Source organism: Numenius arquata, chromosome 15 (assembly GCF_964106895.1).
Source record: "Numenius arquata chromosome 15, bNumArq3.hap1.1, whole genome shotgun sequence".
NCBI lineage: Eukaryota > Metazoa > Chordata > Aves > Charadriiformes > Scolopacidae > Numenius > Numenius arquata.
The window spans coordinates 1,155,659-1,169,042 of NC_133590.1; the positions used below are offsets into that span (position 1 = coordinate 1,155,659).

Consider the following 13,384-nt stretch of genomic DNA (forward strand, 5'->3'; position numbering starts at 1 on the left):
GCAGCCTTCAAATTGTTCAAAACGAAGTTTGAAGCTGTTAAGGAAGGGGGTTTATGCCCAAACAGGTCTTACTCGAGTTAGAAATTGCAGCTTGTGACACAAATTTTTGCATATCCAGAGTTGAATCCTCTCTGGGCATCTGCAAGGACTGGCAGCATATTTTTTTTTTTCTTGCTTGATGCAGAACACAGCTTTAAGAACTTTCCCTGTTCCTCCTTTTTTGCTGAAAAAGGCTAAGAGAGGAGGTGTTGGATAGTTCACACTGGGAACCTGAACTGGTCCAGTACTGCAAAAAAATCCAGGTGTCTGCGTTGGTACTCCTTGCCGGCATGCTCGTAGTTAAAGTAGCTATCAGATTTGGACTGACAATGATTTATTGGTTACTGTGCCAAAGACGCATAAAAAAACTTTTTTAAAAAAAAAAAAACAACCCTGTGACACATTACAATTTCTTCTCCTCTGACACTTTATAATTTTCAGGGACATCATTTTGAACTGAAGTTTCAGTGTTCTTAATGGAGTGCTGGAAAGCAATTAATGGAGTGGCTAGTTTATGGTGTATATGATGAGAGGGAGAGTTGAACAAATTTTCTTTTCATCCCTGGAAACTCAGCCTGGCTGCAACCCATTCTGGTCTTACATTCCTAAATATTTTTGTAAGTTCACATGACTCTGTACAGTAGGAAAGCTTAATACAGTACTCAAACTTCACTGAAATGGGAGAATTGTCCCTTGTGAGGCACTTGCACTTCTCAGAAATACCTAAAAGCAATTAATGGTACAAAGGGGAAAAAAGCTACCAAATTCTCAACTTAGATGCTGACAGAGTACAGAAAACACTGTTTTGTTCTGAACACAATGTACTTTGAACTCCCATTTCAGCTGAAAAGCATGTCTTTAAGGTCTTTTAAAAAGTATTAACTTACTTTGCATTAAGAAACAAAAGTGAATATTGATCATAAAAAAATGGCAAGCACACTTGATGAAAATAACAAATGAACCATGTGTCTGGGGAACGTACATTAGCTATAAATGTTTCTTTCATTGGCCATTAATTATAGCATCATAGCAAAAGCGTTACAGTTATCGTTGAGAGGGTATGCTTTTTAATATTTTTTTTCAGGTACCTACAACTAAAATGTTTTTCCTGATTTAGCATCTTTCATAATTTTTCACAGACAGAAATTAATTGATTTTAAGCATTTCAAGCTGCCCCTTTGGCAGTTTTCTGGGTTATAAAAGCATGATAAAAATATTTTATTTATGCTTCAACAAGTTTCTTGCATTATGCTAACTCAAGTGGCTTATTTTTAACTCAAACTGCTTATTTCCACAAGATGAAGCTCACTATCAATTTTATTTTATTTCTTCAAGTTCAAAAGCAAATAGAAATATACATTTTTATTCCAGCACAATGTTTCTTTCTGTATTCTCCTCAGCAAAACACTTTCTAAAGTAGAGCATAGAGGAATTTCCTAATTCTTTTTTTTCCCCGAATATCTGCATAGCTCAGACTATACAAACATCCTCTATAGCTCTCCCAGTCACTTTCCATTTCAAGAACTAGGCAATTTGTGTTAACACAAGACAGCTTATCATGTGCTAAGTCTGCATGGAATTTTCTCATGAGAACAACCATTTTGTACCTACTTGACACATGCAGTACTATACTACACCCAACTAATCAATTCTGTCTATATTAAGAAGTGGGGAGAAAAACTGCCCACAGCTGTTATATTACATCAGCTTTCCTAACTACTTCAGACAACTTGTTTGGGGGACTGTTTTTTTTAAACTAAATTGGTATAAAACATAGCCCTTCTTTCTGTTGCTTTTTAAGTACGCTCTATTTTTTTTTATTTTGCCTTCTCAGAGATTATTGGAGAAGTACAAATGTCAGAGGATAAGCTATGCTTTCTGCAGGCATCCCCACAAGTTTTGAGGGCAACGAGCTACCAGGGTCATTGGGTATCCTTGGAGGATTTATGGACCAGCACGATATGAATGATTTATAGCTTGTTTTCATTAGACACTTCACAGGCTAGTCTATAGGCATGAACTTTTGGAAGAGAAGAACATATATATAAAGTCTTTTTCTTACAAGCAAGCAAATGAGAAATGTCTGTCAATTGATATGAAGTCAGACAGAGAGAGAGAATGAAAGGTATCAGTAGGGCCCAGAAAACTTGCTGGGAGGGATGGATGGAGTTCAGAGCTTTTCTTCTGATATTGACTTCTACCTGAGCACACCATGACATTGAGGAGATGTTCCTACTCAGAACTTAAGGTATCTTACATTTTATGTCCAGATACTGACAGATGAGGCATCAAACTTTGGTCTTCTCAATAGTAAACATCCTAAAGACCACACTGCATATGAAGACACGAAATATTCTATTTTTTTGAGTTTAAAACATTATTCCATCAAAAGCCTACTGCCGAGGGATCAAAACAACAAAATACTGAACACAAGGGCTTTGCTATTAACTTACCTCACAGTTCACTCCACAAGATTAGCTCAGTTTTCGATCAACTAACACTAATTTTTACCAGCCTGGCTTCCCAGGATGCTACTCTGTGACTTCATACAAACTTCCCTTAAACCACATTTATGTTTTTCCTAATTCTCCAACCAGTCTGCCATTTCTTTATAGAAAAGATGTACAGCTTGCATCAGTCCTAAGTGGTATGGTTCAGTGTTATCATTCCAAAAAGATTCTATTTTGTGAATACAAAACAGTTGAAATGAAATACTGACATCTACGACAAAGATGTTTCTGAAACTGCTGAGCCCCCACAAAACATTTTTATTTTGCCATGTTAGCATTTCCAACATAAATCTGTTTTGTGAGGGAAAAAATGCAAATAGTTACACTCAAAAGTATAGCAATGCAACCTGGTAAACCACTGGCATCATAAATACCGTTACTATACCACATACATACCAGCAGTTGGCATCTTCATGCCTAAGCTGAAATCATAGCTTCGTGCCAGAACTGGAGGAATGAAATCCCAGCAGCACATTCAGAATGGCATAAAAGCCCGTCACGCCAACAAGCAGCGCCTGCGAGGGAATGCAGCGCTGGCAAGTCTTATATTTCATTATTAGGCAAAGACAGGGCCTGGTACTCCATGTTTTTTCCATTAGGAGGAAAAATGCCACAAGAACCAGAGAATGAATGTGGTGGTTCAGGAGACAAACAAAAAACAGGGTTAAGGTAGAAAGAAAAGATGGGAAACACACTTGGTTCTGGTCACTTGCACTAAAACTATGGGAATAATTTCACTAACTTATTTTTTCAGAGTTAATTACTACTATTTTTAAACAACAGTGCAATATCCTAAAGGGAACATCCTCTCTTTTTAGAGTTACTGCTTATTTGCAGACATACAGGGTATTTTCCTGTTGCCTCATCCTCTAAAATACAAAGTATGTGATGTCTAATAGTTGTATTGTACTGAAAAATAACAAATGACTAGAGCAAAAAAATACATTATTTTTCTGTCAGATTACATCACAAGTGCCTTGATAGTTACTTCATGCTTGTAAGACTTACAGTATATATGCCTATTTAAAAGAGGGTAATGTAATTTTTCTTTTAATTTCTAACTCTTCTGTTTCTGACAGTCACACTAAGAATAACAAGAGTTTTTATAATTCCTGATATAATGCTAAATCTCTCTTTGATACTGCATATTAGGACATTATAGCTTCTGGAGTTTTGAGAAGGGTTTTTTTGAGAGTTTTGAGGAGTTTTTCCATTTGCTTGTTTGTGGGTTGTTTGGGGTTTTTTTTGACAGGAGGGTTCAAAAAAATGCACATATTCAGTCTTTGCATGGCTAAATAAGTAATTCATTGTTAGTCATAGGTGTAATCAGTAGATCCATAAAGGAGCACAGAATTATAATGAAAAGGTAATTAAAAATTAATTTTGCCGTTTGATTTGTGACATTGATCTTGCCTTTGTTTCTCCTGCTCTGGTTTCTCAAAATTTCTATGCAACTATTGCAAATTAAATATTTTCCTTCTGTGCAATTCATTAAAACACTGCCTACAACCAAATAATATTTACTTTGAAATGCATTTCACCCTGTACTCCTTTACTTCTACATGAGGACCAGCAGTGCTTTTTCTGCATCCAGTTTTCTGTTCCATGATATTTTCAAAGGATCCTCTAGGTCTGGTTTTGAAAATACAAATGCATATATTGGTTGTAATGATAGTACTAGGAGAAGGGGAGTATCAATTCTGCAAACTCAAATTCCCAGCACTGGGTCAGGATATGGTTCATTATATTAACTCTTGCTTGACATAGCTCTGATTCAATATTGTTCACTGAAAAAAAATACATTCAATAAGACAGCTACAGTTGATGTCCATCCATTAAAAAAAAAAAAAAAAAAACCAAACCAAATTTTTACATTTAGATGTATTTGCTAGCAGTATTCTATTATTTTTTTAATGACAGTATGTTAATACAAGTGTTTTATCCATCTTATTTGTATTTTTCCCTGTGATATTGTATTACCTCAGATTATATTACTGGAAGAATAGGTCTGGGCTAAAACAGAGCCTAAAAAGCTTATAAAGAGGACAACAAGAGGATGAACTTAACAACATCCCCTGCAGCCCTGCTAGCATTTGTCATAGTCTTCTCAGGTATAGAGATGTGCTAGAACTGCCTCGGTCTTGTCACTAAGATAGCCTCGTCGACAAAGATGACAAGTTGAGAGTTGTCTCCATCCCTGTCTAACGCCCATGCGTGCCCTTTGCAGCCTGTGCCATGCTCAGCTTGGTTCCATGGGATCCAGTGAGAGTTACTTCAGTTGTTATAGTCAAAGATTAAAAAATTTTCTGATCCAGTATAATTTCCTGCTGCCGAACCTGCCTTTCCACTGCTTACAAAAAAGTGCGGTTTGTATTTACTACTAAACTTAGCTAACAAATGAATTTTTGTGATGCACAGAGCTGCACAAAATATATCAACTGAGCAGCAGTATCTGCACTCATGTATTTGTGTCCATTAAGACATTAAGCTAGAAGGAATGCATTAAAAATAAATAGGTAATAAACTGGGAGAACAGTTACCTTAACTTCAGTAATTCATGAATTTTCAGAAGTGTCCTTTTTTGAGCTCAATGTTTATAACTACCATAGTATTGAATATATTGCAACCAAGCGTACTTAACATCAATTAAAAAACCTCTAGCTATATTAGCTGCTTCTAGAAGTGACAAAGGGAATTATCCTGTTTCACGCAAGCACTAGCGTTATTGTAATTAGAAAGACAATTTCTTAATCTGACACTGAAATCAAAAGGGTAACTCGAAGTTCAATGAACTCCAAGAAGAACAGGAATTGTTTTCAATCTAGTTTAGAGTATGTGCACAAAGTACAGATAGTCTCACTCCAGGAGAAAAATCATTCCCCATGGCTATTCCTATCCTTCTTTACCTACTGCAATGTTCAACCACTTCAAGGAGTAATGCAGCATAATGAGTTTTTTTGTAAACAATTACAACAAGCCAACACAATAAGAAATTTAACATGAAAAATAGCTTAGATTTCGCCAGGACTCCTAGACATATTACTAGACAAGGAAAAAAAATGATTGGAGCATTTTTATTTTTGTTCTTTGAGAATATTTGAGGTGAAATTAAACAAAGAACTCGTTTGTTATCATTAGCAACTAGATGTAGAGAATTTACTAAATCCATGTGGGATTTCAAATACAAGAAAAAGGATGCTTGAAAGGAATTTGGACTGATTTTCCTTCCTCCATATTTCTCCAAATAAAAAAATTAGATAAAACCGAACAGTTTCAATCATGCCATGACTACTTGCACAACACACAACTCTAAGAAATAAATTTTAAAATTGCCCTTTCCCTAAGTAATATCACAGCATTTCTCTAAACATGGCTATGTGGCATCTGAGGTGAATTAATGCTGTCATTTGAGGTCTCCAAGATTATTAATCTACTTTGTAAGAACACCTTTATTTCTTCATGTGTGTGTATACATGCACTCTTCAAAAGTACAGGCAAGAAAAGAAAAGTGGCCAGTAATTTAAAGAACATATATTGCATGTTTTAAGAAGGACATCAGTATATCAAAATGTAAACCTTTATATTTTACCCTTTCCTCAATGGAGCTTTGCTAAAGAACACCTAAATATCATATTTTTATATCAGCTGTTTAACAGCATGGTTTTTTAGTATGGTCTAATTTATTTTGCCCGTGGGCAGGGACACCTCCCACTAGACCAGGTTACTCAAAGCCCCATCCAGCCTGGTCTTGATGGCTTATGCTACACCACCACTTAATAAAGGTACACACAAACCCAAAAAATAAATTAAATGCTAAATTCTTATAAATACTTCAGTATTATTTTTCTTTGTCTAGAAACATGTCTAGGAATATTGGGAAAATGCAACGGCAAGTTTCTATAAAACAGTCACTGTTGAAGCATTAGCGCCTGGCATGCTTTTCTTCTGGGTCAACTGTGAAAAATATGTGTAATTTTGCTTAGTGATCTTTCATCCTGATTTCCTAAGGAAACGCTGCTTATGCAATCATGGTCAGCTTGTGTATGTTTCTTTATTTTTATTTGCTAGTTCCCTCCACATAGCTTCTGAGCCTGTCAAAGAGTTTCAGCCTCAGTGGACAAAGGAGCAGCAGTCTCAGAGGTAATTATGTTCCTATAAACTTCATGAAAAAGTGCATTTAGTTACGAAAGAGAGAGAGACACTTCACACACCCACTTCAGAAAATATGCAAATGCCATATCAGCTCCATTAAGCACCAGGAAGCCTACAGGAGAGAAGCTGCCACGAAAGATTGCCCCCAGGTATTGGTAACATGGGGAGTTTGTGTGGGACCCGGCCTATTCAGAGAATTGTGATGCAGTGGTTGTTGTGGAGGGTAAAAAAATGAGTAGTGTGGATAATAGCTCAGATACATACTCTTTTGTGCCAGCTGACATCAGGATGAAGGAATAAGATTTACTTTCCTAGTCTAGATCTTGACTTAGGGTCCAGCAGAGCTGGAATACCTGGCCCAGCAACCTCAGTCCTTGTCCTCAAAAGCATCAGGTGGACTGCATTTTCCAGAAGACATATTTAGACGGTAAATATTCTCAAGCATAAAAAGAGTTGCCACAACTCTTACTAATAATGCTTCTTTGCCACACACTGTTCAGGGACTGCAATGTCTTTGGAGCAGGGTCCATCCCATATATTGCCTATGATTCCCTGGGTAATATCAATGGTTAACCCCACTTCCCATAAGTTAAAAATAAACAAATAAATAATAACAATTTTAAAAAATCAAACTGTAAGCCACAGATTTTTCTATTTAATATATTGTTGCAATTTATGGAATAATTATACCATCAAATTATACAGAATTTTAATTTTTCCATTGTTCATGTCCTCAAAATCTCTATTTTAACTAAATGAGAGCGTCTGCATTGCTTAAACTTACTTGAAAGGACTATTTCACTGTTTCATGGCTTTGAAAATCCACTTTGCCTTTCTTTTATGGTACCCCAAGCATATGAAAAGCTTACTTAAATGTCTACAGTAACCAAAGCTGTCCTGCTCAGATCAATGCACCTCCCAAGAACATAAGACACTGGCTACAGACAGGGAAGGCACTGGAACTGAAACCATTACAAGATGTCAAGTCTTTGCCCCAAACTTCAAATCTAAACTGAACTCTCAGCCTTCTGAATATGAAGCCATATCCACAAGGTGTATCACAGAAACAGGTTCGAGATGCTCACTCGTCTGTAGAATTTATGGTCTGTAGACCTCTTCTGATTAAATTCCATAAAGCTCTTCATGTTTTAACAAGCAGTTTCATTACCACATTTTCTTCAAAAAAGTTTATTTAATTTCTTACCTACACTTTTGATTTTCATCCAAATCAAGGGAGCAGCCAAGGCCAATATAACTAAGCACCATACAAAACCTAAGTTTATGGAAAGTTTTTATTCCCATATGGTATTTAAGGAAGGATATTCACCTCTTATTGCCTCTTGTTAGTACCACAGAGTAAGCCCAGTGGCACAGAGGTGCATCATGATTCAGAGACCATAACGCATTTGTGAGTCAAGCTTTCCAAAACAGCACAAGGCAGTAATTCTTAGTTTCAGAAAACTCAAACTAAATGCGGAGAAAGTAGCATCTCTACAGATCACTCGTGAGTCACTGTTCACACACATACAAAACACAGAAAAAGCATCTTTTGTGAGATGGTGTTTGCCAAACTGCCTAACGAAAATACTATTATTTCATAAATGCATTTGATAACTATTTCTTATATAGTTTTTTTAATTACAGACACTATTAAATGTTTCATTTTAAATATTAATAAAGTGTTAGTAGATATGGTATTTCTGTTACTAAAAGGGAGATAACTGTATCCCCAAACATTTTTTCCTGGTGGGTTGTATCCCCTGAAATCCTACTCTCAGATTTCCTTTTACAGCAGTAACACAATTTAAGACCATCTGAAATGGAAACCTAGTCATACTCATGCCATGGTTGAAAAAAATGCAGTTTTCTGAGTAGTCTGCAGAAACAAATACAAACCAGGTTCTACTATATTTTGAAAAGATTGCATTTCATGCACAATGTAAGAGTTCTATGATAGTCTTAGCTTTAGAGAAATCAATTCTGTTTTACTCTTAGAATGGACAGTTAAGGGACAAACAACTTCTATTTCTCAATTTGCTTGATTAAAGTTGCATAAAATAAGGAGTCCTAGTTTGAGACAACCGCTTAGTGAAGTCTCTCACTTGTGTAACACTGTTGAGAAATCACCTTGGGAGGACTGATACTTCTGTAATCTGGTTCCAATGTGTGTTGTGACACACACTGAAAAACAAAATAATAAGGGAAAAGTTGTCACTAGCTTTTTGGAGTAGGGCTTCAAACCTTTCTCTGCTCAAAAAGTGGTTTTGAGCACTCCAGGACAAGAAAGAGCCAGAATATACAAGTCACTCATTTCCACCTGATTTTTTCCACCTGAAATTTTACCTCTCCTCCAAAGTTTTCACGTTTGACATTGAATGATTTCATTTTCACATAAGCTAACACTCTTCTGGCTCATGATCTCATGGTAACCACAGAAGAATTCCAGACAGGCATGCTTGTTGTCTCTATGGCATTCACATTACTAAATTTTTTGTTCTGGAGGACCACAAAGTGGTCCAAATTTGGTCCAAAACCAAATTAAATGAGTACTCCTTAACTCCAGCACACCCATGTTTCTAAGAGGATCTTCTACACTTAACATTATCTTAAAGGAAGCTGGATTTTCCTTCTAATGTACTTCATAAGATTCTCTAACTCCCCTTTCAGACAAGGAATAAAAGTTTTTTTTGGTCCATTTTGATGAGACATGAACATCAACAGCAGTTGCTGTCATAGTTCTCTATTTTAAGCATCTGCAATACTGCTCTGAATTGGCTTGTGTGGAAAAGGCAAAGCTGGGGGAAGGCTTAGGAGCACTCATTCAGATGCAGTTCATTCACACACACTGCTTCCACCTCTTGGTCGACTATTCCAGCTACTCTCACCTCGCCAGCTCAAACAGGGCCTTTGCAGATATTGGTAAGAACTGTATGGGGCCAGGGAACAAGAGATGGAGCTTCCAAATCTGCTGAGAATGTCATCACCTGAATTCTAGTCTTTGCATCAAGGACCATTTAGAGATTTTGTATTAATGTCATGGCCAAATAGAATCATATACAGAGGAGACGATACTCACTGATTTTATCTGTAATGTTGCAATGTTGCAAAAAATCAATACAATAAAATTAAGAAGGTTTAGATGGTGATGACTGTTGAGGCTACACACTGTTCTCAATACTGTTTGCAATGTCTCTTCATGATTAAGTATTTCTCTAACTAGATAACTAATAAAGTTTTAAGAAGTACATGCTCATTATCATTCCCCAATGTAAATGAAACCTAAAAAAAAAAAAAAAAGAGGAAATGTTTTCCTCAGTTTCTAGACATTAATGCTCCTAAGTCCATTAGAACTTAATTTACTAATTTCCTGTCTTGCAATAAATTTGTAATCCTCTCCCCTAAATTGTTTTGTCTAAAATATTTGTAAACTTCTGTATAAACCTCATATCATTGTTACACCTAACATTAAACCAGTTAGTAAATAATACACAACTAGTCTTCATTCCATACCAGTTAATATTGCCAATATTAAAGAAGTATTTGTTACATCTATAACTATGCGCAGAGAAAATATAGTATTCCTTTACATAATTGTTCAGAAAGTTGGCTTTATCCTAAACCTTCAAAGTGCTTAAGGAATTGCTCCAGACCCTGTATGTACATTTTTTATTTTTAAACTGCAGCTAGGATATTCAAATACCTCAGTATCATATACTTACCCACCTTATTACACAACCATAATTAGCATGTAATTTTTCATATAGAGAAAAATATTAGCTAAAGTTGATTTTAGTATGTTTGGGGTTTTTTGCATATTTTTGCAAAATAATATTTTATGCAATTTTTTTGCATATTCATACAACATAGAATACATTTGTGCATTCAAGAATGTAGCAACTACTTTAAACCAACAGCTCTACATAATGAATGTATTCTTACAAAGCAATATAAAAATAATTTAACTTAAGATGCAGGAGATGTTTTAAAATAGGCATGATATAATTAGTAATTTCAGATGCACTGGCAAAGTAAGTTTCCCATAGATATAAAAAAATAGCCTTTTAGACTTGCTTACATGATTATTCTCGAATGAGTGACCTATATATACAGAAAACAGTGCTATTGCAGTATAGCTGTTACTGTTTATTTATTCCATCAAAATTTCAGAATGTTTTCTTTCTAACTCATTAGTTGCTCCGGAGCAGATCATATGGAAACTCATTCGTCTTCCCCTCTCCAAATATTGACTAGAAATACACAAGCATGGAGCTTTATCAGTGTTATCCTCTGCTCTAGCGATAAATGTTGTCCAACTTCTTTAGTATATAATTAAAATATAAAACCAAGTTAAAATTAGAATGGAATTAAAATGAAGACCAATGAGTTAAATAACCCAAACTGTATTTCAGGTACATTAGTGTTACCATTACATATACCAGTCTTCACTGTGATAGCGTACATAGTGTAGTACAAGTCTGTGACTGGATGTTTATTTTTGTTCCAAATTGATAGCAGTGCTTTCCTCTATTTTCCACGTCCATTCACATTCACTCATTTTTATGCTGTTTCTTAACTTTATGACTGCCTAGAAACTCTACTGTGCAATACAGTTCAGAACATTTCAATTTCATTATCTGGTGTTTGGGTTTATATTTAAAACGCAAAGACTATTGAACTGAAGGTGGAACGAGGCTGATCAGTTACTCACAGTCTCTCCAGGGATCTCAATCCAAAGAAAGAGCCGTTCTTCAACCATAAGATCTTGTTGTTACTCAGAATCCTACAAGAAGTCAGGAAAGAATCTGATTAATAGAACATGATAATTCCACTGATTTAAAACATGTAATTATAGTAAATTACTGACTCTGTAAAATACTAGTCACAAAATTCTTTGCTTCATTTGCATTTTCCCATCATAACAGTAAATAAAGATTACAATTTCCTGAAGTGTATAGTTTCTTCTTTATTAAATAAACGCATATTCAAAAAATAATGTCAACAAATGAATTTTGGCTTCAACTTGAAAATTCTAACACTGATAAATGCCCACACTTCACTAATAGATTCTAAATTACCAAAAGTACTTGTTGGGCTTCCCAGTCCACAAAAAGGCTGATGAAACTTGGGACGTTAAAACCTGTTGCAGTAGGTTAGAGGGCAATGCAGTCCCCTTGCAGTGGCTGCTATCGCGGGGATGTACAAAGAATGATACCATCAATGGCTGATAGACACAGAGAAAGTATCTAATTTTCCATAGGAGAGACAAACAAAAAATCACCCCTTTCCCACAAAAATGGACTAGTGCAAAAATGTTTTCCTGTTGCAGCCTCTGCATAGTAGGAATTCAGTAATTAAGCTATGCCTGGCCCAACAAGTACCACCACACATGCAAACTGGCCCCACATGCAAGCTATTGAAAAAGCTGTCTATTCTTCCTCTTCATGTTAAACTACTGTCGATGTCACAAGTGGCTTTCCAGTCTAGTGATTTTTCATCGCTCTATTTTCCCAGCTATTTCAGTAGCAATACAATAGGAACACGCACTCATTCTGAAGGTGTTGCCACTTAAAAACCTTACAATATACAAAAAAAATGCAATTTGGTTTAGAAGCTCAAGAGATTGTTTTTTTAAACAGATCTAATGGTTATGCAATGAGCAGAAGAGACGTTTGTCTCTGGAAAATCTAATTCAAACTGCTTGACAAATGGCATTTAATGTAACATTAACAATAATTTATTCTTCTTTTAATGTAACATTAACAATAATTTATACTTCTCTAGTGCACAAAATTCCATTTCAAAATTGAGACATAGCTTACAATAAAGATAGAAATAAAAAAAAAATAATCAAAAGAAATTTTTTGCTCTTAACTAGTAAACTTGAGACTTTGTGAATAGGCTTTTTAATTTAGTAAAGTTTTAAAACAATCTGTTATATGAGATCATCTTGACTTTTCTTGCTCTTAGCATTTCCCATTGTATATGAACAGTAAGGGCTTTGCCCCAACATACACCTGTCACATAACATCTCAAGTCTAGGTGCAAAAGACAACATATAACACCGACCCACAGTGAAACAGAAAATAATTATTGATATAGGAAAGTTAAAATATTGTAATGATGTTAGTAAGATTTGGAGATTTTTGCAAGTTATTTATAAAATTCATCAATAAGCATGTGTAAATATATTCTGATGCAATTTGACGGCCCACTGTCGGAGATCATGGAGAACAGAGCAGCTCAGAGCTGACCTGTATGTTCACACACTGTGTTGTTACTGAATACACCTGTGCAGCAACATTACTCATCACCCAGAACCAGCCCATATAACCCACAAGTGGCAATTTGGGATCAATCATCAGCACGTACACCCAGACATCTGAAAGCACACAGACCCCCATGTTTACAACAAAAAATAAATATGCTCCAACATACACACAGTCTATTGCCAGCAACTAGGAAACTCCCCATCTCACAAGATCTTCCTTCTCCTTCTCAGATTAAAAAGCTTCTGTATGACATTAAATATTTCTCTAATCTACCAGCTCCTCACTCACATCTTAGCAATACATTTCAGCAACAACATGACAAAAGACCACAAACTATTTCAATTTGTCTTACTTGTCAGATTTTCTGAACTTTTTAGGTGCCCATACAGTGACTAAATTGGAAAATGGTTTTAA

General features: G+C 35.5%; 1 protein-coding gene across 1 annotated transcript in view; it reads right to left on the reverse strand.

Moving 5' to 3' along the window:
• LOC141472108 (adhesion G protein-coupled receptor A3-like) overlaps positions 1 to 13,384 on the reverse strand; it is a 283,689-nt gene that overhangs the window by 228,621 nt on the left and 41,684 nt on the right. Inside the window, exon 2 of the mRNA XM_074158920.1 lies at positions 11,410 to 11,481. Within this exon, the coding sequence (XP_074015021.1) occupies positions 11,410 to 11,481 (72 nt within the window). The remainder of the gene's footprint in view (positions 1 to 11,409; positions 11,482 to 13,384) is intronic.